General features: G+C 41.2%; 1 protein-coding gene across 1 annotated transcript; it reads right to left on the bottom strand.

The window, feature by feature from the left end:
* Nucleotides 1–26,151: 26,151 nt before the first annotated feature.
* Nucleotides 26,152–27,441, bottom strand: LOC134621247 (trypsin-like). Its single transcript, XM_063467675.1, has 5 exons — nucleotides 27,384–27,441; nucleotides 27,149–27,296; nucleotides 26,750–26,876; nucleotides 26,416–26,661; nucleotides 26,152–26,316 (listed from the first exon to the last, which is right to left on the bottom strand). Exons 1-5 carry the CDS (start codon nucleotides 27,439–27,441, stop codon nucleotides 26,152–26,154), a joined length of 744 nt encoding a protein of 247 aa, XP_063323745.1.
* Nucleotides 27,442–27,756: the final 315 nt, after the last annotated feature.

The raw sequence follows: 27,756 nt of genomic DNA, 5'->3' as shown, positions 1-27,756 counted from the left end.
TACTCCATTCAATTTTAAGTATTTACCTTCAGGTATGAAGTATTTAGGAATATTATTAAACCCCAAACTGGAGGATATTATGCTTTCAAATATGGAACCTCTTCTCCTAAAGATAAAAACAAATCTGGATAAATGGGGTAAATTGAATCTTACACTATGGGGTAAAATTAATGTGATTAAAATGATGGTGGCCCCACAGTTCAATTATGTTTCCATGATGTTACCTGTAAGAATTTATTTACACATATTTAGTCAATTTGAGAAACTAATTAAGGATTTTTTGTGGAATAACAAGAAGCCAAGAGTGAATATAAAGAAAATGTGGGCCGCTAAAGACATTGGGGGAATGGCCCTCCCAAATGTGAAGTTGTATAATTTAGCTTTTGAAATGTCAAGACTGGCCAAGCACTGGACAGGTTCGGACTCTGAGCTGAGCTGGATGAAGATCGAACAGGAACTAGTGAGCCCTTTCACACCCTTGGATGTCCTCTCACAGGGCTCAGCAATTAATGGACAAGACTTTCATAATAACCCAGTGCTCGCGTACTCTAAAGCTGTCTGGGTAGAGGTGCACAAGATGTGTGGAGCCTCTCATTTAAGACAACCTTATACCTCGCTATGGAACAACACTGCTGTACAGATTGGGAGAAAAATGGTGTTCTGGAAGGAATGGCTTGTCAAAGGCATACACAAGATAAGTGATCTTTACTCAGGGGGAGTGTTTATGTCATTCGCTGAAATAACCCAAAAATATGGTTTGATAGGAGAAAATAATTTTTGGAAATATTTACAAATAAGGGATTGTATTACCAAAGGAAAATTTACTCAAAACACAAATATGGTGGTGGAGTTTTTAGAATTGTCCAGTACAGCACATAGAGCAGCTGTTTTCTACAAACTGTTTAACAATCAAAAAAAAGAGATATGTGAAAACTTGCGGGTTATATGGCAGAGAGATTTGAGTTGTGCAATTTCTAAAGAAGATTGGTGCAGAATTTTGTCATTATCTGATAAATATATAAGAGAGGCCAGGGGTAAATTTACTCAGTACAAATTAATACACAGATGGTACTTCACTCCGTCCAAACTTTATAGAATGGGAATCAGTCCCAGTAATATATGCTGGAAATGTAATTCAGATCCAGGGACATTTATGCATGCTATTTGGGAATGTGGGAAAGTTTATCCCTTCTGGCAAAAAGTATTGGACAAAATAGGAAGGTGGATTGGTTTAATAATACCCTTGTCACCAAGACTGTGCTTATTAGGGGATCGGTCGGTGTTGCCGGGGGTTTCAAAATATGATTTTGTGGTTATAAAGGTGGGGGCGATTGCAGCGGCCCGAGTTATTCTCAGTGTATGGAAGGAACCATCTCCTCCAGAATATAATAGGTGGAAAGAAAATATGCTGAAAATGGTGTCGTATGAAAAATTCCTGGCGAGGATTAATGACGATAGGGAGGGTTTTGACAAATCATGGGGACGTGTTTTTGGCGGAGATGGTTGAAATTTATTTGGTCAGGACAATTATCTTTAGTTAAATTTTATGCTTGCTGTGTTGCATGTTTGTGTAGGCACTCAGTAACGGAATAACGTAAGAATTTGATTGTATTGTCCTTCTTTTGTGTGTGTACTGATAGTAAGTATTGAAAGTAGATCCAAAATGCAAAGTTGAATTAACCATGGGATTGGAAGCTGTCTTTTTGTTTTTGTTTTGTTTTTTTGTTTTTTTTGCTTTTGTTTCTTTTTCTGTTGTCGTTTGGTTTGCTGTTTTGTTTTTGTTTGTATAAATGTTAAAAACAAATAAAGACTAATTACAAAAAATAAAAATAAAAGTGAAGCACCACACACTAGTTTGTGTCATTATTCAGATGTACATAACCATTATTACACAGTTACACAATCATACCAAAACTGTCCTGATAGTTTCCACTTTGTCTTTTGTATCAGGACATAGTGAGACAATATTCGGGATAAATAACCATGAAAACAATTTATTTATTAAGTTTAAAGATTTACACATCACGTCATTATAATCATTGAACCTATTTGACTTCAATCGTCCATTTGATGGCGCAGTAGAGCCAATGAATCATCACAATGCTTCAAACCATGAGTCGACCAGTTGGATGGAAAGCTTCAGTTCATCACAAGGCTTGATCTCACTATCACTAAAAGGACCCTTTAAGCAGGCAGCTCAGATGCAAGTGAGTTTATTCATCAGATGATGATACAAACAGAAATGGCGAGGGTGAGCATGAAAACTAAGCAAAACCTAAACTGGGAAAACTAACAGAAACAAACCAGATGCAGGGAGCGACAACCAGAGACGACGGAGGCAGATATGCAGACGAACCAGCAACTAACAGAGGCAGAAACAAGGTATAAATACACAGAAGGATAACGAGGGAATGAGACACAGAAGGAGGGCACAGCTGGGAGTAATCAGACATGATGGGACAGGGGAAACGTAAACAGAACACACTGAGATCAGACAGGGACCTTCAAAGTAAAACAGGAAACACACACACACGCAAAGACAGACTCAGAGACTTGGACTAAACACAGAGACTACACAAGAGGGGATATACAGGCAGGGATGACACCAAACAGAGAGAGCACAAACTAAACCCTGGGAAACCAAAACACAACAGTTATAATACATAACAATATCAAAAGTAAAAATACAAAACCAAAAACACTGGGTCACCGACCCAGGACCATGACAATATGCTCTGGTCATCAGTACTGGTATTTTTAATGTAAGCAAACACAGAGAACATATACCGATGGGTGAGTACTACAGATGAATCAAACTTGGGATGCAAAGAAACCATGAAATAATTAATGAAATAGTGAAGTTTATAAATAAAATAAACAACTATTTTAATTAATCCAGTGTCCAATGGGACATGCAGCCTCCAACTACTCCCATCCTCACTGCCCTGCATTGTTACAAAGGCACTAGTGTATTTAAAAATAACCTTTTTATTAAGGTTTAACACATTTTTACACACACACACGGTCCCTTTCCAAAAGCAGGTCCGAGAGTTCATTATTTTTCTTCAGCACTGCATATTTCTCTGCTAGTGCCCTTTTCTGTTTAATCTTCCTTGGCTTGTTTTTTCCATTTTTGAAGTTCACAGCACGAAATTTGCCTTTTCTTATTAAACAACTTTAAGTTTCTCTCGACAGTAAAGAAATGTGTCAGCCTCAACTACATATTCTGTTATTCTTTATTCATAGTTTATCCTCTCTTCCCTTAGTTTCTCTTGGCCCATGAATTCGTGTTTTTTTCGGTTGTCTTTTTGCTTCAGTTCTTTCAGGGTTTGATTTTTTGTTTTTTCCATCTATTGCCTGGCTTAGTTTGTGCTTCAGGGCCTGTTTCTTGTTTCAGTTTCCTATTTTCCGCTTGAAGGGGAGTCAGGAGTTCCACGTGTTTATTTTTCTGCTCCCGTATCATTCTGTCAATCGCAAATTTGTTTTCAGATCTTTGCATTTCTTTTCCAGAACCAGAATTTTAAAAAGTGATAATTATAGGGAAGAAATTCTCTTTTTCTTCCGTTTAAGTTCATGCCCCAGCTGTCTCAGTCCTATGGTGTTCTGCAACTTTGACTAACCTGAGGAGGCTTGGATTGCTGCAGGTATCCCTGTTCATCCTTCTCACACGTCGGTACAATATAACAGCTCAGCCACACTTCTTCCTGAGCTTTGCTTCCTCACAAAACCAAATGGCAAATGCAGAAAACAACGTTTTAAGAAAGCAAATAAGTTGGTGATCTAAAAAATTGGATTGTTTGCTTGCAGGACACCAGGAGAGATGCGTCCTCTGTCACAGATGGTGTGGTCAGTGAAGATGGTCACTGCAGGTTCAAGCTCATTGCATCTCCAACCCACATCCTTTGGCACCATACTTGAGGGAAGTTAAAGACTTCTTCTGCACTTGGATCACCTTAATCCATGACAGTCATTCAGGCAATAATGCCTGGACTGGAAACAAGTCATCCTTAAAATATTACAATATACCAAGCTTCTGTGTTTGAATGCAAAACAATTCAATTCAATTTTATTTATATAGCGCCAAATCACAACAGCAGTCCCCTCAAGGCGCTTTGTATTGTACAGTAGATACAGAGAAAAACCCAAGAATCATATGACCCCCTATGAGCAAGCACTTTGGCAACAGTGGGAAGGAAAAACTCCCTTTTAACAGGAAGAAACCTCCGGCAGAACCAGGCTCAGGGAGGGGCGGGGCCATCTGTTGCAACCGGTTGGGGTGACAGAAGGAAAACAGGATAAAGACATGCTGTGGAAGAGAGACCGAGATTAATAACAGGTATGATTCAATGCAGAGAGGTCTATTAACACATAGTGAGTGAGAAAGGTGACTGGAAAGGAAAAACTCAATGCATCATGGGAATTCCCCTGGCAGAATCACCCACAATAATTATTTTATCTGAGCACTAAATCAGATAAAAAGTCTGAGAAATCAGACAGAAACTCTGTTTAAGGCCCAGGTGGACGATAGATGATAACAAATAAGACTGGTTTTTGAGTTTTACATCTGGGGTGGGCAAGGCTAAGCATCAGGCTTTCAAATGAATTAAAAGTCTGTCTTGGTCTTTGGTTGATGAATAGGTTGGTGTGAAAAATTGCAATTGGGAACCCACCTGCATATTGATTGCAGGGTGGCGTTAGCCCGTATAAAGCTAAGCCGGTGTTTTTCTGGATCATTCCTCCCGTGCATTCGGCGCAAAGCAGCAGTAAATGCTGGCACACTGCGACGGACTGATCAGCAAGAATAGATCATATGACAGCTACAGCGCGGCAGTTTGTTTTATTCCGGCGTTGCGGAGAGAGGTGCTCATGTTATCCCCACCAGTGAGAATATAGCGCCTCCGGTCCTGGGGGTTTGATTGCTGTATTCACCTCTCCGTGGCAAATCGCCCAACCTAAATCGGAAGAGTGAAACGCCTTCCCAGCCGCTGTTGTGAGGACTCCTCGGTGGAGCCTGCTGTCTTGTCTTGTCTATCTTGTCTTATCTTGTCGTGAGACCTTTATTAAGTAGGCCTACCTTTTCCTGGTTCGCCTGGTTTTATTCTATTTTATTCTGGACTGTTGCTTGTACCCAGAGGCGGAGCCAGACATTGTATACACCCAGGGCTTAGCCCTAAAGGGTAATACGCGGGGGGGTAGGAAATGACAAAAAAAACTGCTGTGAAGTTGAAGATTTATTAGGATGTGTTGTAAGCTTTAAAAAAAACTTAATATGAGAAAAAAATATCACATATGCAGCTTAAAAATAGTTTTTTACTTAAACAGCAAGGCAGAATGAAATTAGGGCTGTTTCAAGATACGGGGACTAAACCCCATTTCAACCACACCCAGAACTGATCCGGAATGAAAACAGTAGATTAACAGTTCAAAATCAGGACTACTTTAGGACTTAACCAACAAAGAACCAAAATCAAAACTAGATGACAGTAGCACTGAAAATCATCACAGATCTGCACTACACTGACAACACCTCTTTATTGTGGTAACATTAGATTGTATCTTCGAGGCTTGAGTTTTGCAAACCGATCAATGACATTTTCAGGGTCAACATTATCCAGGTACTCCTTTTCAATAGATAATATGGCCAAATCATTCAGCCTCTCTTGTCCCATGGTTCTCCTTAGCCACATGTGGAGACGACGCAAGGCACTAAAAGAGCGCTCACAGCTGCAGCTACTGACAGGAATGGTTAGTGCAATTCTAAAGATGACCTTCAGAGTTGGGAACATGTCCTCGTCAAGCAAGTGGAAGGCAGTTGTGATGTCGCAAATGTCCTCTTTTTCCATTTTTCTTTTCATGAAGTTTTTTGCCACAACAAGTTCTTCAGGCTTTATCGTCGCATGGTAGTGTGCCGCAATGGGTTTTAAGGCATCTTCGGAAAGGAATGCTGGGGAGGATGGATTGCATGCCTGAATGCCCTCCATTATTTTCTGTCCTGCCCCAGAAAATCTGTCTGCTAGCTCCTGCAACATTCGGTCCAAACAAGGAAAGAATATCTCGTACCTAAACTCTGCTGAGCTTGTGAGATTTGGTGTTGCACCACAGCTGGACTCAAGTACAAATCCTTCGAGTCTTTTCTGTTTGTGTCGTGCCCCCTGAGGAATCTGGATGTTGTAGCTTCCACAAATGTCCATGGCCTTCTCAAATATTTCCTCAGCAGCAGCCTCTGTGCGCAGTTTACATAGTGTATCAACTACCGACATCTTGTACTCCACAGCTTTGCCCATGTCTAGCCTTTCTCCCTGCAGGTAGCGGTGCAGGCCTTCAGTGATGCCAAGCAGCTGTGAGAACATGATTAACATGTACACAGTCTTGGGTTTTGACAGCTTGGACAAGATCCCTTTAGCAATAGGAGTGTTTGTGGCTTCGAGAGTTGCTAAAACTGCAGAAATGTTGTTGAGAAGGGCTTTGATGGAATTTACTTGACCAGGCCCATCTTGTGTTAGAGAGCTGAACAAGCTCAGATGCAAACAGTCCAAGGTCCTTTTGCAGTTCCTCAAACTTTGTGTGGTTTACCAGGGAGGTGTTAAAAAATGTGTAGACATTTTCCAAAAGTCCAAAGAAGTCAGAAGCAGCTGGAATAGCCTTGCATGTATGGCAAAGGACAAGGTTGCGCTCATGTGCATAGCAGTGCACATATACTGCTTCAGGGTGTCTCTGTCTAAAACGGGCCTGCACACCACCCACAGGACCACTCATGACAGATGCCCCATCATAAGATTGAGCAACACAAAGTAAGTCACTGAGCGTGTGATACTGCAACAGCTCCTCAATAGTGTCTGTAATGCACTGTGCATCAAACCTTTCTAGTTTCCGTAGACCAAGAAAATATTCTTTGACATGGCCTTTACATGACACAAAACGTACACACACTGCAAGCTGCTCCGTGTGCCCATCTCTAGCCTCATCAGCCATAACAGAGTACATCTTAGCTTCCTTCATCTCTTTAACTATATTTCCAGTTATTTCATGTGAAATACTGGTTATCATCTCATTTTGTGAAAAATGAGACAGATAGGTAGTATGTGAGACAGGACTGTAATTTTTCAAAAATGGATCAAATGTTTTCAGCAGCTTCATGCACTCAAGGAAGTTGATTTATGGGGCCTTGATTATGACTGGTGGATTCCTGCTCATCGTGGCCACGGAATGGTATTCCTTGTTTTCCAAGGAAACTTGTTACAGCTAAGATCCTGTGGAGATACTGTCGTCTCTCTGAAATCTCTGCTGCGCTTGCTGATCTAAGTTGCTCAACAACGTCACCTTGGTTTTTTGTGGTCTTAAAGCTGTGCCAGCAGATCATAGAAGACGAATGGCTGGAACTCTTTTCGTGCTCCCTAAAGGCATTTAAAGCCCTCTTCCAATTGCAGAACCCTGAATGACTGAGGCCATCATTTGTTAAAGTATTCTGCTTCCCAAAAATGCGACATGAAAAACAGAAAGCCAAGTTCCTCACAACAGAATACTCCAGCCATGTAAACTGTTCAAACCAACTCTTATTGAACGCCCTCTGCTGCCCTCCAAACTGGCTCAGCGGATATTGTGGGAGGACATTTTGTCTTGGACCACTTTCTAGAGTTCCTAAATCATCTCCTGCTGCTCCTTCCAGTAAACCTCCTTCAGCTGTCCTTAGCGATTCACCTGCTGCTTCCTGCTGTGATGCTGTTGTGTTTTGGTTTTCTCTTGCTTTCCTGATTTCCCCTGGCCTCTCTGAATGATCAGAAAGAGAATCATTACTAATTAATGATCCCTCTGTATTTGTCTTTGTGAGTTACAAGTTTGTGCCATATTATTTTTAATTCTACCAAAGTACTCTATTTAGATTCAGAAATGTTTATATAACTAATTAGCCTTGTTGTGCAAATAAGTCTGCATAACTTAATAAATATAGAATTTGAAAAATAACAAACCTAAAAAGATACACTAGGTACGAGATACGTGTTCTGATGTTTTGGCAAACAACCATTTGACTAACATGTCTGTCTCACCTGGTTCTTGTTCCATTTCTCTTCTGTCCTCATTCTCCTCTCCATCTCCCTCTCTCACCTTCTCTCTCCCTCTTTGTGCTGACAATCAAACCAAACACCAACATCATCAAATATACAGTTGAAACCAGATATTTACATGCTCTTCAGATAAAAAAAACAAACACTTATTTAAGATAAAACCTCAAATTAGACTAAATGTTTAATTTATATTTGTTAAATTTAAGAGTAAAGAGAGAAATTTTCTGTATTTCTTAATTGCAAATCACACCCAAAATGTATTCAAACTTGAGCCACACTTATGGAGATCCACAATTCTTTTCCTGGTGTTTTGGTTGACATCTCTTGATTTTTCCCATGTCAAAGAAACAGGCTCTGTGTTTTTACTCACATGGACTCTACTAACCTATCAGAAGCTTCTTCAGGTCAGAATGGAATCGTCTGCAGTTTTCTTATTAATTAACAATAAACTTAGTGTATATGTACTCCTACATTTGATGAAAGTGATAATAAATAGACAGATCTCTCTCTCTCTTTATTCTGACATTTAACTAATTCAAAAGATATTTCAAGTTTACTCTAAATTGATGTTGTACAGTAAAAATGTTTTATGTTTTCTCCCTAAAGTGTATGTAAATATCTGGTTACAAATGTGAATATACTGCTTTGTATTGAAATCCCTCTTGTTTTGCATAGAAATATACTGAACAACATACAAAGCATAATATATAAAATAACATTTACCTGAGTTTTTTTTCTTTGAAAGAACCCTCTAATGTCCATTCTTATATTTCAGTACATAACTGAAACCGATTTAGTTGGGGAGGCTAAGAACGGAAAATATGAAATAAACACACATGTAAGCTAAGACTCTCTAAAGAAACAGCATTGTTGTTGATCGGCTTTTCATTTCGCCATTTGTTGATTCACTTGAAGAGCGAGTAACGTAATATTGGTCAAGTGATCAGTTTGATATCAATCTTTCGTGATATACCGTCATATTTACATTATCTGTGCAGTACGAATGATTTGCTTTGGTACCTGGTCAAACATAAGCTCTCCTCTGTCTGCCTCGCTCCGTTTCTCCAACAGCGCACTCGCAGGCAGCAGCTGCCCCGCCCCCTCGCTCAGTCGCTTAGTGCCTGAGCTGGGATCATACCGATATTAGGGGGGATTCACGCACAGTCGTAAATTCCCACAGTGTACACTATGTGCTTCAAATATTGTGTGTAGTTTTTGTTTCATACAGTTGTCAGCCAGGCATCTAACTATGAAAAAATTACACTCCAAAAGACCCCGGGCTTCTGAAAGAACAACCCGGGCTTAAGCCCAGTAAGCCACCCCCCCTGCTCCGCCCCTGCTTGTACCCACGCTTCTGTGATCGGGCTGAAGTGATTCTCTGCCCGAGTGTTTTGCCGGGAATTTTAAATTGCCTCCGTTGCTGGTCTCAGCCTGTGGGGAGCCAGACCAGCTTGCGATTGAGGCTTGGACAACTACTACAGCACGAGTGGTAGTTTGACCTGTGGGGCATAAGCCTTCCTGTGTGTGTGTGTGTGTGTGTGTGCGCGCGCGCGCACGCAATTTCTTTTATTAAAGTTATTGAAGTGTGTTTTAGTTTTTTTATGATCTGTAGCGAGCCAGACGCTCAGTGTCCTTTTATTCTTTTAACGTATTTTTCTGTGTTTTATTTCAGTGAACGGAGGACGTGCCAGTGGCCCTGGGACCTCAGGCGGTGGGTCGTTTTCACACTTTCTTTTGTACAGCACCGGGTGGGCTGCAGTGATTTTTCTTTTTGTGATTTTTCTTTTGGGTCCACGACTGCTGGTAAGTCCAAGTTCCATTCTTGTTTTTTTTTTGTTCTTTTTTTCCCCCTGTCCCGTTTGGATCTTTAGCCATCAGAATTGCTGTCTTAAGGCCAAGAGAGATGCCAAGCAGATTTACTTTACCAAGTGGATCATCATGGCCTTGCCATATTGGTCCATTTGATTGACCTTTATTATAATTATGTATTTATTTTATTTTCGGTTGTTACATTCGGGACAGACATGACTGGGGGATAGGACAGGGAGAAAGAATGAAAGAAAGAGGGAGAGAAAGAAAAATAGAGGAGAGAAGAGATGGTGAGAAAGGGGAGAAGAAAGAAAGAAAAAACAAACAAAACACCTGGATCACCTGTATGGAGGGAAAAAAACAGAAGAGAAAACAAACAAACAAAAAAGAGCAACATAATAAATACAACACCATCACAATAAACTAGCTAGCAGTAGATAACAGTAGATACTAAATATTAAATGTTATTGTGCAACACGCAAGATAGACAGCGCACAGTGTGCTTTGAGGTAGCAGCCAAGAAAGGTGTAGTTTGTGTCTGTGAACACCCGTGTGTACACCTGTGTGGATAAGCATGCTTGTATTCCAAAGGTTTCTCCATGTAACGGTCTGCTAGGCAGTGTGGGGAGCCATAGCCCCGTCCCCCAGGGCATGAAGCAGGTATGGAGGAGATCTAGGCCCCAGACATCCAGAGGCCCCAGAGTACGAGGACCCAAGGAGGACCACCAAAGTGGGGCAACCATGCCACCCTCCTGGGAAGAGCTGAGTAAGGCCCCAAATGAGAGGTCACCCAGCAGCCACGGAGCAGAGGCCAGAGGGGGTTGCAGTGGCGTGCCTGCGGGCTCTGCCGGCAGCCAGCTGCGCCAGAGAGGACCGAGCTTCAGGCCCAGAGGCCTGAGGGCAACCCACCCCCCGGAAGGGGCCCAGCTGGGCCACAGGTGCCAGGCCCCGCCAATCGGCCACCAGGAGTGAGCCCGTACATACATGAGCACCCAGCCCCAGTCGACAAGAACCACCAGTACACAAATGTCTGAGGGCATCAGCCACTGGCAGGGAGTGTGGTGAGGGGAGATAGGCCGTAATTTGGAGGGCCTGAGATGTTCCCAGAGAGGTCGAGTCTAAGACCCAACCTGACATATAGACACAGACGAACAGGCGCACGCAGACTCAAACGTGCATTCCCACCCCCATATACACAACCAAATACTCGGCACTTACCCAACGTGTAGACAGACACAAATAGACACTGCACACACAATCACACTCCCCAAACAATCACACTCCCCAAACATACTCTATATCCCAGGTACCCCCGCCCCCAGAGGGGCAAGCCGCACCTAGACCCAGGAGGTGTAACCCTTCTCTCTGGGGTGGAGGCAAGCAGACCGCCTCCTTATCTGCAGTAGCAGGGAGGCCCCGCATCCCAGACCCCAATCTGACGGCCATCACCTCCTCCCAGCCCCCCAGCCCTGACAGCTAACAGAACCGGGGTGAGTGAAGACCCCAAACCTCCCTCCGCCCGCTCATATGTAGTGTTGCTGTGTGCTGTTCTAAAGTGCATTTAAAACACAGGAGGGCATGGTGCTTCCTGCCAGAGAGCAGCACGGCTCCTCCCGAAAACCCTCAGTGTCTATATGCATTAAAATTGAGGGTAGGGCACCAGCGCCAGAGGTGGGTTGGAATACACCGACCAGCCTCTGGATGCTGTAAAACGTGCCCACCCCCAAGGCCCTATATGTATGTGTTATGTGAGAGTGTGAGTAATGTGGATGTCTAGGTTGCAGAATAAAATTGAGGCACAGGCGGCCAGAAGGGGACAGAGGGGGAGTGCCTCCCCTGCACCCTGGTGACATATCAGCACCCCAAGCCCTGCGTGTGTGGGTGGGTGTGGTAGAGCGGGAAGAGGGAGGTAGCTGAGGATGGGGAGGGAAGAAAGGGAGGGGCAAGCGGCCCCTCCCTGGGGCCAGCTCCCCCGCTGACCCCAGTAGGCACCCCCACACTCTGGAACCCACCAGGGCAAGGGGGCCCAGGCCCATCCGGACTGGGGCCCACAGCAGCAGCACCGCCCAGCCCTACAGAGTCCGGGGCAGCCCACCCGACTCCACCGCAGAGAAAACTGCACCCACCCCATCATCCAATCATCTCCCAAACTACACAAGACAATAGACACCCAGGTTGAGTTCATTCTCTACCTCTCCTATATCTCTCCCCCACCTGCAAAGTGAGCTCCTGTAGAGAGGAGACCACCTGCAAAGATATAACAGCCTCCCCACCAGTTAGAGAGCCCCCTAGTTGGGCCGATGCACTGGGGCTGAGCCCCCCTGCACCCACCCGCCCACAGCCAAGTTCCAAGTTAATATTGGAGCCAACCTGCCTCAGTGTGCATCCTTGAATCTGTGCAGCCTCTTTTTATTCCTTTTATCTATTTTTCTTAAATATATTTCCTGGGGGTGAAATTCCCCTAGGTGGCGTTGTCATTTTATTATTATTATTTCTTTTATAGCCCCGCCGACCACTTGGTCACATTAAGTAAGCTTTACTTAGTTTGAGGCAACAAGTTTGCATAATTTAGGTTCTGGGAACTAATGAGGTTGTACAGTGTAGTGATCATTTTAAAGCAATTGGTCATACTGATGTTCAAGAGCCTTATGCAGGTCATTTTGAATCTCTGGCGAGCCCCTGAACCTCCTCAGTTCGGAGGTAATACAAGCGCTGCCTAGCTTTTTTGGTCTGGACCTGAATGTGGGCAGACCATGTCAGGTCTGAAGGGATGTGGACACCGAGATACTTGAAGGACTGCACTCTCTCCACTGGAGCTCCACTGATGATAATGGGCTTGTATTCTCTGTGCTGACTCCTTCTGAAGTCCACCACCAGCTCATTGGTCTTGCCAACGTTCAGCTGGAGCTGGTTGTCCCGGCACCATGATGCCAGATTCTTCACTTCGTCCATGTAGGCCGCCTCAGTGTGTGTTGGAGATGGCACCCAACACCACTGTGTCGTCAGCAAACTTCACAATGGTCTTGGAGCCGTTGGTGGCCACACAGTCTGAAGTGTAGAAGGAGTAGAGCAGTGGCGACAGGACAAATCCCTGTGGTTCTCCTGTGTTGATGGTGATGCTGTTAGAGACGCATCTACCCACCCTCACCACCTGAGTTCTGCCAGTGAGGAAGTCCAACACCCATGCACATAGACGGCTGTTGAGTCCTAGATCCCTCAGCTTTGTGAACAGTCTTCTGGGCACTATAGTGGCGCTGGCATTTAATCATGTTGCTCACACTCTCGCTCGAAAGACTGTGAGACAAAATTCAACATTTCTAAAATACGAGGACACTACTATCAAAATCTTTTAGTGGATATCTATGTGATATTTCTAATGTTTGATAGGGTTCATTATAAAACTTGAAACATTCCAGTGCTTCCCACTGTTCCACTGATTGTTGAAGTTTTCTTGTATTATTGTAGAGTTTTCAATGGAGAATATAAAGCACCTGAAGGCAACTGTTACTGAGATTTGGTGCTACATAAATAAAACTGAATTGAATTAATTTGAATTGAAGATCTGATGAATCCAAAGATTCTGAAACTTATTTTTTACGGACAGAAAGAACCCCCAAGAGGAGGAATAGTTCCAAGAAACCCCCCATCATAATCCACTTATTTAAACTTTTATTAAAAAACAAACACACAAAAAACTGTTACAGCATAATTCTTAGTACCATTTTTAGTTCTAACTAACACTAGAACCATTAGTACTGCATGTCTTTTCAAACAAAATATGTTTTAGACACGTGATGAAGCAGGTCATAATTAAATCATGGTTAAAATATGTTATTCAATATGCACACTCATGCACGCGCGTCCACTCATCCGAAAAGTCACACCTCCGGCCATCAGCACCCCACAGCGCACCTGTGTCTCCTACTGGGCGCTCAGGTTTATCTCTTAATAAAGTGATATTTCAGTGCGGATTTTATACAAGCGTGGAATCACTTTATCTTTTCATCCTAACACTAAACAGTCGACCTGAAACGGCAAATTGCGTGTGTGTTTTTTACAAGCAGATTTTATAGGGTTAGTTAAGCCGAATTTGCGGCTTTGTTGACTGTTTCAGACTTTAAGACGCCGTGTATCTCGAGAAATGGGGAGATGAAGTGTTTTTTTGTCTGTCTCTGAGGGTGAGGGAAGAGGTATAAAGGTTGAGAAGAGCCAGCGAACTCTTTCCTTGGGGTTAAGCCTGACACCTACGCACATTTTCGTTAGTTTGTGTATTTGACCGTCTAAATTTCAAATTGTTTAGACAAAATACGCATTGACTTTTGATGCCATCTTTAAAACATAGATGCGCAATACATTATTTAATTTTGTTTATCAACCGCTGTGTGCGTTTTGGTTTTCAGTGTGAATTTATACAAACAGGAGTGACTTTTGTAAATGCAGGATCAAATTTTTAATGGTGCTTTTTAGACACTGATCTGAAAGATAAATGTTTGTGTTAGAAGCAGCTTTGCTGGATTTGTTTTTAACTTGGTGAAACATAATGTGAAACTTTTTCTCTTAATTCAGTGTTTTTACAGGTTTTAACTGTGTGGTCTTTCTGGAAAATTTAGGCCAACTTGTGAAATGAGAGCGTGCTGCTCTTCAGAACTGCCAGCTTTGCTTGTTTCATGTGTCCTCTGTGGATAAAAAATTTTTTTATGGATCTTAATGTTTAGAGACAATAGCGAGGATACTGACCTGTGTGTCTCTTTAAACTGTAGATGTTAAATTCTAAGGCTATTTATCTCCCACTGAGTCTGCTTGGCATATGCTATATATAAAGGCTCTGGACCTTCCCAAAATGACTTAGAGGCAGCTTTGGCGTGATAAATCTATTACAATTTCAGTTTTTGGGAAGTTTTCAGTTTTCCCTCCTGTCTATGAACAGTATGGCTGCTGCAAGTTTTTTGTTTATTTGTGAAACTGGGCGTGGTTGTGGACAACTCCGACTGCACTGTTTGATTTGAGTTTCGTGTTGGATCACCTTCTTTAATTGTTAATTCTCTGCGAGCAGTGAAGACCCAAACTAGGACTTACAAGTTTTTACCGACTTTGCTACCCGCACAGAGCGTTTCTGACAATCGGGTGTCTTATGCATAAGAGAAAAGCAACAATACAGCGTGTTTCTCTGCTCCAAGACATCCGCGGTCCTTTCACACGGTAAGCACGTCTGTTATAGCCTGCGCTTCATAAATGTCTGTCTGTAAGCGCTTAAACCATGTTTAAAGCGTGACTCATTTGATGTCCAAAATTCATTTCCTCTAAATTTACAAAGTTACTGATTTAAAAATATATATTTTCGATTTTTTAGCTGGATGTCAAACATATGATAGACTCGAGCATATTTATATAGCAAAATTCACAATGGTATAACCATGCTAAATAAAAGATGCCCAAGTGTGCACCAATGCACTTTAATGCAAGCCTTTGAACTGTATGTTGATAAGTACATGAAGCGTATCTCTACCTCTATAGGTAGAGTCTGTATCCATAATTTGTGGATTTGCTGATTTGTTTTAAAGTGGCACTTTTCTTTCACGAACTGCAGATGATGAAATTGAGAAAGTGTCCCTAAGCTATCGCTGCTCATACTTACTGAGTTCCCTAGCTACTTCTTTACTATGTCAGTAAACTTTTTGAACAAGAAAGGTATCGTAGATTTAAAGACACATCTTAATTGAAGCAAAGGCAAAAAATTGGAATGAAATTTGGAATGAATTTTATGTGGCTGTTCATAACAAAGAGTGAAAATCCAAAAGCTGCTGCAATCCTTTGTATTAATGATCTCTCTCTCTGTGTGCGTGTGTGTGTTCACAGAAGGAAGGTCATGGCAGGAGCTTTTTTTTTTTTTTTTTTAAATGCATTTCCAATCAGCTATTTTTATTTATTTATTTACTTACAAGAAGTGTAGCTCATACATTGGAATAAATGTATTCTTTTCGATACTTTATAAGTATGAAACTAAAGATTTTGAGTTCACATTAAGTGCACATTGTGAAACAAGAATCTAAATCTCTGTGTCACAATGATTTCTATGAAAACACGTTGTTTATGGGGATAATGTGACAAATCAATGGTAATTGAAGAGGAAGCTTGAACTCTGGCTCTGCACATTTTCATGACATTCACAGCACAGACATCTGCTAACAAGAGAACGTGTTTTTCATCATAAAGACTGTGATATGAAGCATCGTTAAAGTGTCACTTCAGTAATGCTGTTGGAAGAAAGAAGTGTTGACTCAAAACACTGAACTCTAATTTCAGGGGTTTATTTTAAGTTTAAAGAATATAACAGCTGGTAAGATGATGAGTTTTACTTCTCACTGTCCGTGTTATGTTGTAGTATCCATTTATAATGTATCCTACTTTGCTCTGTGGACTGTAAAGCGTTTCATTGTATTTGTGAAATAAACCAGAATTTCAATGTCTGAATCTTTTACTGTTTTTCTGCTTTTGTTCATCCCAAGTTGACAAAACCCACAGACATCCAGACTTAACCCACTACCAATGTGGAGAAATCTCAGTGTATTTATGTTTATGTCCACAGCATAAAGCACAAACATGACATGCATTTACCTGTTGATTCCAGTGAGCAAACATTTCCACAACAGGCGTTGGCATGTTTCAATTAGCGATCCAATTATGCACCAATTTAGTACAGCTCAGTTCATCAGACTTTGTAGTGAAATAATGTCTTTAAACTCCAATAGCTTCACCGTTTTCCTTTACGGCTCAAACAATATTATCACTCACCAGTTTTGATGAACGATTGACATGTTGATCCAGGCCTCAAGCACCAAATCCGTCTGGATGACTCCAAAGACGATCCAGGTAACTTTTGTTCGAGTTCAACAGTGATCCCTGAAATCCATATATCCAACATATCCATTAATTAAGGATTATTCCTTTGGTCCACAGGGCAGGTTTTTTACTTTGTGTAGTGGTAATCCCTTTTGTTTGACAAACCAAACATCCCACAATTACAAATCCACAAGTCACCGCTGCACTGAGATAATATTTTGTATGCAGGCAAAAGAAGTCCACTGTCCAAACTTGAAAGTTGCGTTTTTATGGTTTATTCATCCAGTTTTTGTTACTTCCTGCTGCTTCTCCTGCTCTGGTAAAAAAAAAAGGCCCACCCCAGTGCATGCTGGTCCTATACCAGTCTCTTTATTTATACAAAAAATGGCACTACAGCTCTTACTGACTAACTTAACAAGGTAAACACCAAAATAAAACAAAACATTGAAACAAATATTAACCTACAAATAAACTTGTAAATAAACCCAAAAATATAAGTAAACTAACAACAAACTTTAACAAATTTCAAAATAATAAAAATAAAGAACAAATAGCTCCAACACTCACCTTGAGGAGCATGCTATTATTTATGTGCCCATCATAGCCTGGATGCGGAAAAGATTTGACCACAAGGAACTGCTGCTTCGTTGGCTCAGTACCTGTTAGGGAATCAACTCCCAGCACGACTGTGGGTGTTCTACAAATTGCAGCAACATTTATTATGTTATCAAGAATCCAAAGTTAATTTTTCTTCCATAACGAAGAAACCTATTATGATATGGAGAAAAACTGATAGAGAGGTTTTTTGTCAGTTCTGCAAATGCTGCTGATTAAAGCAAACACTGAATGCGTACCCACGTGTCTCACAATATGCTGCTGTGAGTACAAAGTCCTCTCTCACTAGTGCTCCTCCCAGTGGCGGTCCTAGCCTGTTTGGCGCCCCGGGCGAACACGCCCTCTAAGTTTAGTCTCTTACTGTTACTATTTTTACCATTTCTTCTTGGAGGAACTGTAACCCACATAATTTCCTTAGGGATTAAGAAAGTGTTCTGATTCTTAATGTTTTAGGATACATGACCTGCCATTATCCAATGACACATCTGCTTACCTGTATCTTTTGCTCGTTTCTCCTTGTAGGAGCCATAATTAAATGTATTGAATTTTAATGATCACTGGGTTTTCATTTGTTTGGTTGCTATGGTGATGTGTAACGGGAGTCACATGGGTGCTAGGCGACATTAAGAGGGCGTTGTCAGTCTGTCTTTCACTGGTTTGATTTTGACAGAGAGGAGGACTGGGTAGCCGTAGTTTTTGTTGACAGCAGCACAACGAGTTTCCCCTTGTTGCATTAGAGCTGTGATGTTTTAAGAGTTTGAATCGCGAGCCGATCACATTGCTCTGTAAACTTTTCAAGCACTTTAATAAACAAGCAAGCAATTCCACCTCTCGCATTATTGCGTACAGTTGACAGCGCGTCAGGCAAATAGGCAGGCTCCATCCCCGGCCTCTAGCGACTGTGGAAGTCGCTACACTCCTCCTCTTCTTTTCTCTTTTTTTTAAACTTTAAACTTTAAACGTTGTGTGAGACTTTAAATCAACAAAATATAAAATATACATTTTAAATTGTTATTGATCCCTTTACCCCTGGTCCTAAAGTGTATATTTATTTTCTTACTCTTCTTATATTTATTGTTTGTTTACTTGCACTGCTGTAACTGGAGCCTCGTCGTCTCGTCTCTCTATATACTGGACTGTATGTAGCAGAGATGACAATAAAGTTTACTTTACTTCAGCAGCGAGCAGGCGCACCGAGGGCTCTCGCGCTCACTTTTCGCATATAGAATTTCGAAAAAACATCGGTGCAAATTATAAGTCTGTATCACAATGTCTGGTGTTTTCGTGTTGTTGGTTTGTTTTTATTTTGTTTTATTTTGCAAGTTGGTTATTAGATGCTGCTCCAGCCACCCAGAGAATCCCCCACCGCCCCGCCCTCTCCTCCCTGTGCCGCAAGCAGCAGGCGCACCTCGCAAACGGAGGGCGCCCTTACTCCCAGCAAATGGGCGATAGAAAACCGATCGGTGCCTATGCCATTCCCAATATGCGCTGGCATGATGTCGGGGCAGCATGAGTACGAGCATTTTTTTTTTTTTTGCCGATGCCCGTGATGCCGCCCCCCACCACGATGCCGCCCCGGGCAACCGCCCGTGTCGCCCGTATCTAAAACCGCTACTGGCTCCTCCACACAAATGGCGACCTTGAAGTTGCACTGAGGCCATGTAGGGGAGTGAGTGGGGGGCAGCATCTTGGCCTCCAATAATCCGAGAACTGTCAGCTCCTGAAACACAAACTACGACGTCATTTGCAATCCAGAACAATATGTAATTAGTAGTAGGATAGGTAGCAAATAAAAATATGCACAGTGTTTGTCATATTTTAGATAATTTTTTTATGATAAAGACACGAAAGCTTACCACTGAGGACAAACAGCAGAAGGAAGTATCTGGCTACCATGGTCACTGGTGAAATCCGCACTAAAGTTTAGTGAAGCAAATGTCTCTTTTTATGTTCTTTTGAATTGCTTAAGTGTGTTTGCTAACATGCTGTAAGGTGTCTTGTAAAGGTCTTGGTAAAAATTATAAAACAAGGTTTCATAATTGATGTTAAAGGGCAGTAGTATTTAAGCTTTAACGGCTCACTAGAAGCACACAATGCTCAGGAAGTTTAGTTGTTCATAATTGTTCCTCCCTAGTTCTAGTTTGCAGTTAACTACAAGTACTAGAGGTGGACGGATCGATTCAAATATCGACAGCATCGATACCAACACTAGTATTGGTATCGAAATTCAGTGTGTAGCACCGCTGAACTCTTAATTATTCCTTTGGAAAAATAAACCTCAAACGTGCACTTTGAAAAATGTCCGAATCTTTTTGTGTGCTTTAGAGAAAGAAAAATTTACATTCCAGGTCTCCAAAAACCCAGTTTTAAAACACATGAAAAGCTCAAAGGTGTGTTTTGTTGTGTTAACTAGTTATTGTGGAAAGTAAAAAAAAAAAAAAAAAAAAATCACAGTGATATAGTGATGATTAAAATATGTTCAGGATTTGCAAACGGAGAATTCATCTCATTAATCATCTTTGGCAATACTGGCCCTGTATTTACTTGTTATCAGATCGATACTAAAACGTGTAGTGTGGCACAGCACTACTGTGAATGAGGGAAAGTGTGAATGTTGAACATTTTTGTTGGAATGTCCAGGCAATTATATACATGTTAAATGACAAGATATGTGTTCAAATAGCGTCAATTAACACACAACTTCAGATTTTTTTTATTTCTATATGATAATTCTTCATAATTAAACAATAAGAACGAGTAACCTGATAATGAATAAATAAATAAATAAAAAATTGCATTTATATAGCGCTTTTCAATTCCACTATTCATTCACACACACTGGTGGAGGCAAGCTACAGCCTCGCCGGCTCTCTGAGCTCCAGCTCGGGCGGCGCGAGCTCCTCCGGCTCAGGCTGAGCTCCTCCGGGTGGCGCCGTAGCAGCAGGTGGTGGAGCAAAGAGTGGTGTGGAGACCTCTGACTGAGGTGATGCCAGCTGCACTGAGGCTGGCTTACAGCAGCGTCTGCGGTGTCACCGTCCACTGTAAACAAAGAAACAGATGGTGTGAGAAATGAAAAAGTGTCCCCATTACTCACCACAGCCGGCAGTTGAGATGTCCTGGGATCCGGCTGCGGTGAGGTGCGTCGGCGGCGTGAAAGTCGTTTCCGTGTAGAGGACGGGGCCGGCGTGTCAGGCTGTGATTCTACCGGGTGTCCGGGACGGTGAGCAGCCTGAGTCGGAGAGTGGAGGTGGACGGTTGAGAGCAGGAAGTCCATGACGACTGGGTTGAGACAGTCAACCAGCCAGGGAAATTTAAAAAGCGTTTCCTGCAGCCGCCTCTCCACGGCGCGACGCAACACTTCCCCGGGCTTCTCCCACCACAAATCACATAGTCTGTAAACTTTGTCCATCACCTCCCTCCTGAGCCTCTCCTCAGAGTCCGCTGGGCCCATGTTTGGCTGGATCATTCTGTCACGGTTGACGCTGGCCAACCGTGGGGATGTGAGGAAGGAGGACCCAGGCGCGGAGCTCTGAATGCAAGCAGTGCGTTTATTTACAGTGAGTGAAAAAATAACAATAAATCCTCAGTGCGTTCCCGACTCTCGTGACATGTCCTCTTCCCAGTGTTAGTGTTTCTTGTCCCTGCTTCTCAGTGTCTGAGCATCCCGTGCTCGCTGCCCTCTCGTCTCCACACTTCTCCTGGGGAAATAACAAAGAGGCAGCCGTCAGACACACCACAGCGCAGCAGACTAAATTTACTAACGGGCGAAGAGACTAACGTTAAGCCACGCAATGATCCAGCGTCGGAAAGAGCTCCACCACACTCTTAAGTAGCTCCTTCGACGAGGCTTGATCAGCTGTGTGATGTCTTCAGGTGTGGCCAACCACCTGGCAGCGCCACACCCACCAGGCCTGAAGGCGCCTGGAAACAGGTGCTCCCAGACACACCCATACACACACACGCACATACACACACACACATACCTGCAAGCAGGGAGAACGAGGGACAGCAACACCAAAAACACATATAGTAAAATACAAGTCCATAACTGCTCAGGGACCCAGGGTCGCTCAGATTTTCTTTATATTCATGACTATTTACATTGTAGATTCTTACTGAAGGCATAAAAACTATGAATGAACACATGTGAAATTGTGTGATAATGAAAAAACAGTTTGAAATAACTCAAAACATTATTTTTTTTTATTTTATATTCTTCAAAATAGCCCCCCTTTGCTTTGATTACTGCTTTGCACACTCTTGGCATTCTCTCGATAAGCTTCATGAGGTGGTCGTCTTGATTGGGTTTAGGTCAGGTGACTGTGGAGGCCAGGCCATTTAGCGCAGCACTCCATCCCTCTCCTTCTTGGTCAAATAGCCCTTAAACAGCCTGGAGGTGTGTTTGGGCTCATTGTCCTGTTGAAAAATAAATGATGGTCCAACCAAACCGGATGGGATGGCATGTTGCTTCAGGATGCTGTGGTAGCCATGCTGGTTCAGTGTGCCTTCAGTTTTGAATAAATCCCCAACAGTGTCACCAGCAAAGCACCCCCACACCATCTCACCTCCTCCTCCATGCTTCAAGGTGGGAACCATGCATGTAGAGACCATGCATTCAACTTTTCTGCATCACACAAAGACACAAAGGGTGGAACCAAAGATCTCAAATTTGGACTCATCAGACCAAAGCACAGATTTCCACTGGTCTAATGTCCATTCCTTGTGTTTCTTGGCAAAAACAAATCTCCTCTGCTTGTTGCTTTTCCTTAGTTGTGGTTTGACCATAAAGACCTGATTGTCACAGTCTCCTCTGAACAGTTGATGTAGAGATGTGTCTGCTACTGGATCTCTGTGTGTCATTTATCTGGGCTCTAATCTGAGGTGCTGTTAACTTGGGATTTCTGAGGCTGGTGACTTGGATGAATTTATCCACAGCAGCAGCGGTGACTCTTGGTCTTCCTTTCCTGGGGCGGTCCTCACTTGAGACAGTTTTGTTGTAACGCTTGATGGTTTTTGCGACTGTACTTGGGGACGCATTGAAAGTTTTAGCAATTTTTCGGACTTTTTAAAGTAATGATGAACTGTCGTTTCTCTTTACTTAGCTGATTGGTTCTTGCCATAATATGAATTCTAACAGTTGTCAAAGAGGGCTGTCAGTTGTGTATCAACCTGACTTCCAAGCATATGTGTCAACAAAGCCAAGGGTAGCTACTTTGAGGAATCTAAACTATAAGATATATTTAGAGTTATTTATTTATTTAAAGAACTAACGCCAACAGCTAATCCTTTACACACCAGAGGACCACCAGAATCACCATGTATGATGTCACCACCATGCACTGAAAAAAGTACAATAAAAAAAAAGAAATATAAGCTGTTGCCTCATTAAATGGTTGAAGAATAATTGTGAGGCAGGTCAGAACACAGAGGAGATGAAACCATGCATGATGTCAGCAAAATGGTTAACTTTTCTTTGTACTGGTGTCAGGGGGATCCTTTTATGGAGTGGTTTGCTTTGTTGGCAAGTATGATTATCATCTATCTTATTTTGACTTTCAACCACATCCTTTATTCAAGGTAAGTTTGTCTGTTTGACACTTAACTTTGCATCTTTATCTTTATCTTGTTTATCACAATTACAGTTCCTCATTAGACTGAAATACATTCACTACTGTATGATTATTCATCATTAATTTAGCGCCACTTGCTGCTCAATTTTAGTTTGACCATTGTAATTAAAGACTCTTTTAGTTTTAGGCTTGTTTCATTTAGTATCCTTTTTGACTTCCTGACCTTTTGTAATGATAAATCAAGCTATGTGAAAATTCAGATGTAACACTAAAATTCATCACTATGGAAATCAAACTTTGTCAGTATTTTTAAGAGGCTGTTGTAGCTCACTGTCATTTATCAACTTCTTCTTTGGTCTAAATGTTCTTATTTGCACCTACTTCTCAATTTTTGTGAAGTTAAATAGGATACATTTTTAAACTTAAACCTTTGTATGTATGATTTCCAGCTGTTATCTTTTACTTATTTGGGGTTTTATGAAAAAAAAAATGTAATCCTTCTACTAAACACAATATGAGTAATTTGACTTTTCACTTATATCCAGCAGGCGACACAGAGTTGATAGTTAGGACTTTTTCACCATATTTCAAGCCAAATGTTCCCTGCAGTATTTTTTATCTTTTATGTAATCAGTGGATTGAACACTGAAACTTTAAACTATTCTCTGTAGATATACTCTGTAATATTATATATTTTCTTTCATGTTGTATGAATCAACAGCCAGTGTAACAACTGACTGTAGAACTGTTAATATGTCAGATTAAGCAAATAGTATGCAAAGTATAATTGATAAGAATGTTCCTTTCTTCTTTTCTCTTATTTTAAATCTCTTCAGTTTAATCATACTCACAAGTAAAGAAGGCAGATAGCTGACGTGACACAGCTGAATGATATCATCTTTGAGTTCTGCAGCAAACTAGATGAATCATAGATTGAAGATAAGTTGTCACTATAGTAGATCAACATGTGCATAAACAGGTCTTCAAACTTTCACACTTGTTCATGTATCACTCATTTAGTGTTTGAAGCACAAATCTGACTTCGTTATTCAATATTTACTCTGTAAAAAATAATTGTACTTCATGTGCTCGTTAGCAATCTGGTGCTGTATAGCCCGAATATGTGGAGAAGCCGTCCGATGCTAGGTCGTTTTAAGATAGTTGAACATTTTAGACTTTCTGTATATATCTCTAAATCATACTTACGTGATTCCTTTATCATTCATACCTGTCACTAGTTGTTAAAGAACTGATTTTAATCCAATCTGCATGGGTTTCTTAGGCTATTTCAGCTGTGTGTGTGTGTGTGTGTGTGTGTGTGTGTGTGTGTGTGTGTGTGTGTGTGTGTGTGTGTGTGTGTGTGTGTGTGTGTGTCTCATACCCATAAAGTTTTATTATGACCTTGTAGCACATTCTCTGTGTGGCCACTAAAACAACTTTCCAAAGCAGGTAGATAAACGGCTAATCTGTGAGTATGAAAATGATTTTTAACTATTAAATATGATCTTTTATATAAGAAATATAAAAAATATATTTTTGACATTGATCAGCACAACACATATGAAATAGTAACATTTTCAAGTTAATGCTAAGCTAATAGCAATGTTGAGAGCAGTTTGTCCAGAAGCAGACGCTCTCACAGTGCAGGGTTCTTAGAAAACAGAACTAATCCAAGAAAGTAGAAAAAAGAATTCATTTTAATTTTTTTCTGAGAACTTTTGTGAATGTTTTGTGTGTTCTGATGAAAATGTTTTCAATTGAAGGAAATCTTGGAACATCTGGTGGTGCAGCAACAGCAGGGATGTCTCCCTGCACCCCCTGCAGCTATAGGACCCTAGTCTTCCCCACAACAAGTTTTCCTTCTATACTCTACAGCTGACTTCCACATGCTTCTCTATACTCAGTTGTCAGATCAAGGTACCTGTCCTTCTTTCTCTCACAGGCTAACTCCATCCTTCCCTTCCACTGGACAGTGAGTTCTGCCATGATCAGTTGTTGGCTGAGGGCTCTGATTTAATACCTCCTCTATCCAGGCTACCGAAATTATGACTAGCTCCTTCCTCTCCTTATTGGTGGATTATATTCATATATGAACAATAACAGTGGCATCCTCTCTCCATCCACTGTAAAACAGATGAGTTCTTCCCTGCCACCTTTCTGTATGGAGAGAATGTGATATTTGGACAATTTAACATTAATCCTGGTCCACGCAAGGAGTTCTTCAAGCCTTTCCAGGAGCCAAATGATGTTTGAAGAAGAGTTATTAAATCCATGTAACCCTTCAAAGCTGGCAATCATTGGCCTGGCTGCATTCTTACTTCTCTGACTCCTGTTTATATTTTGTTTGAGATACTGTACTGTATCTGACAAGTATAGAAAGGCACTACCTTCCTCACTGTGGAAACATTTGATGCAGTCAGAAACCTAGCGTGAAATGTTACGCTTTGGGATGAGAACGTGTTGGAATGACACTACTGCAGCAAACAAGATGAACCACAGAAACCACATTTTCCAGATTAAGATTTGAGCTCTGATGCTCAAGAGTGAGTTTTTTGTCAGGACTTTACTGATCAACCTTTAGAAAATACCATTTTAATAGACTAACTCATCTTGTTTTTTATGGAAAATCATTTTCTTCTTGTTCTTTCATCTGCTACCTTTAAGGATAAACACAAAATTATGGAATACTTGGCTGTCCCAACTCCACAGAAACCACCACTTGATGTTTGTATAGTGGGAAAGTTATGGGTGATTAAGACCTGGGATTTGAAAAATTCGGCAAAATGACTCAGTGTGTCACTTTGATTTTTTATACTGCAAAATACACACAGATAATAATCCAGATGTAGTAGGAGCACAGGACAGTTTATTAAAACAAAATTTAAATGTTTGTTCTGTTTATGCCCCAGAATTTTTAAACACATTTGTATTTTTTTCATATATGATTATCACAGTAGCTCCTCATCAATATTGACTTAATAATTTTTAATTTGTCACAGTGATTCTTTCTCATACAGGTTCACTAATTTGAATGAAGAATAAGTGTAGATGTCACAATGACCTCAGACTACAAATCTAAATATTCTATTTCAGTTTGTGGAAATTGAGCTAAATGCTAAAATGATCACTTTACAGAAGAAAAACCACAGTTTTATGCAGGGAATATTTTTAATTTCTGTCTTGGCTACATTGACAGAGCAATCAGAAATGCTGACATTTCAATAATGCGAAAAGCAAAACTTCAGGGATTTTACTCAAAATGTTTTGTGGTTTTGTAGAATCTTGTCGATCCATTGGAGGTATTTTGAGATGTCCGTGTAGACGTTGGGTTTATCTGGGTAGTTACAATTGCTGTTGTAGTTGAAAGAAACGATACCAACAGCAAACCCTTTGCACACCAGAGGACCACCAGAATCACCCTGTGAGGAGGAAGCATTTTAATTGTTCAGTTTATATTAAGTGTTTAATACAGTACATTTATCAAAAAGAAACCTGCTGACATTGGACAGAATACATACCTGACAGAATCCTTTGCTTGTGCCATATCCACCTGCACAGGTAACATTGGCAGGAAGTTGAGGCCATTGATTCTTACAGACTTGTGGGTTAATGACAGACACGTCCACCACCCTCAGCTCACCAACATTTTTACCACCACTCATAGTTTTTCCCCATCCAGCCACCTGGCACACTTCATTTGCTGTTAGATCTATTTCAGCATGCGGAAGTTGAATTACATCGTGTAGACTGTTTGTGGTTGCCAACTGGACACACATAACATAAAGTTAAAATATAAATAAGACCACAAATATATTTCATGTGAAACTGTTGTCAATATAAAGATGTACTTACTTGTAGGAGCATGATGTCATCACCCGTCTCAGGGCTTTCGTAACTGTTATGGACGAATTTTTTTTTAATCTCTACTATTTGGCCATTCTTGAGATTGTGGTTGCCAAGAACAACATGCGTGGGGTAGCTGAAGGAATAATCATTAAGAGGTTTTCAATTCATTTTCTAAATCTTTTTTAATGACATGAATCAGAGATTGAAGCAGAAGGTCGTCCGTTTAGCTCACTGGTTTGGCAGTGAACCATGTGCCACATGACTGAAATTGAGCAGAGCTTTGCTGCGCATCTTCCCCTGCTCTCTACTCATGTTCCTGTCTAATCTTCACTGCTCCACTATCTAACAAAGGCAAAGAATTATCTTTAAGAAAGAGACTTAAGCAGAAGATGTTTGGTTACTCACTCGTGAATACAGTGTGCGGCAGTGACCACAAAGTTATTAGTGATGAGAAACCCTCCACACACATGACCGCCGTTGTTTTGCACAGAGACCATATATCGCATTGAACCCTCCGGGGCTTTTCCTCCATGTATGATATCACCCCCATGCACTGAATAAAGTAAAAGAAAAAAAGGAAAATTAAATGGATGCCTCATTAAATGGTTAAAGAAGAATAACAAAAACTTGTGATTCTTACCGAGTTGTCCAAAGCAGGTCAGAACAAGAAGGAGGAGAAATTTCTGCAGACCGAACATGATGCCAGCAAAAAGGTTAACCTTTGTTTGTACTGTAGGAGTCTCAGGTTGAGCCTTTTATAGAGCAGTTTGCTTTGTTGGCAAGTATGATTATCATCTGTCATTTTTTGCCTTTTGACCACTTCCTTTGCTACGTGTATGTTTGCATATTTGAAACTTGTGTTATCTTTGCATGGTCTTGCTTATCATAAGTACAGTGCTCTGCACACAGAAATAAAATTCTTCACAAAAGCCTTTCACATTATTTTACAAATTATTTATCCTTTTTGCTGATAGCAACCTGCAGTCATTTGATGTATTTTTCAAAATGTATTA

The sequence above is a fragment of the Pelmatolapia mariae genome, linkage group LG23, assembly GCF_036321145.2.
Source record: "Pelmatolapia mariae isolate MD_Pm_ZW linkage group LG23, Pm_UMD_F_2, whole genome shotgun sequence".
Lineage (NCBI taxonomy): Eukaryota > Metazoa > Chordata > Actinopteri > Cichliformes > Cichlidae > Pelmatolapia > Pelmatolapia mariae.
This window is presented reverse-complemented; position numbering and strand designations above follow the sequence as displayed.

What these genes read in the sequence shown, in the direction of transcription:
- LOC134621247 (XM_063467675.1), bottom strand. Translation starts at nt 27,441, where the DNA reads ATGTTCGGTCTGCAGAAATTTCTCCTCCTTCTTGTTCTGACCTGCTTT. An exon ending in ATGACATCATGCTCCTACAA is followed by an intron (nt 26,662 to 26,749) that starts GTAAGTACATCT and finishes ATGTGTGTCCAG; the next exon opens with TTGGCAACCACAAACAGTCT. An exon ending in CAAGCAAAGGATTCTGTCAG is followed by an intron (nt 26,317 to 26,415) that starts GTATGTATTCTG and finishes TCCTCCTCACAG; the next exon opens with GGTGATTCTGGTGGTCCTCT.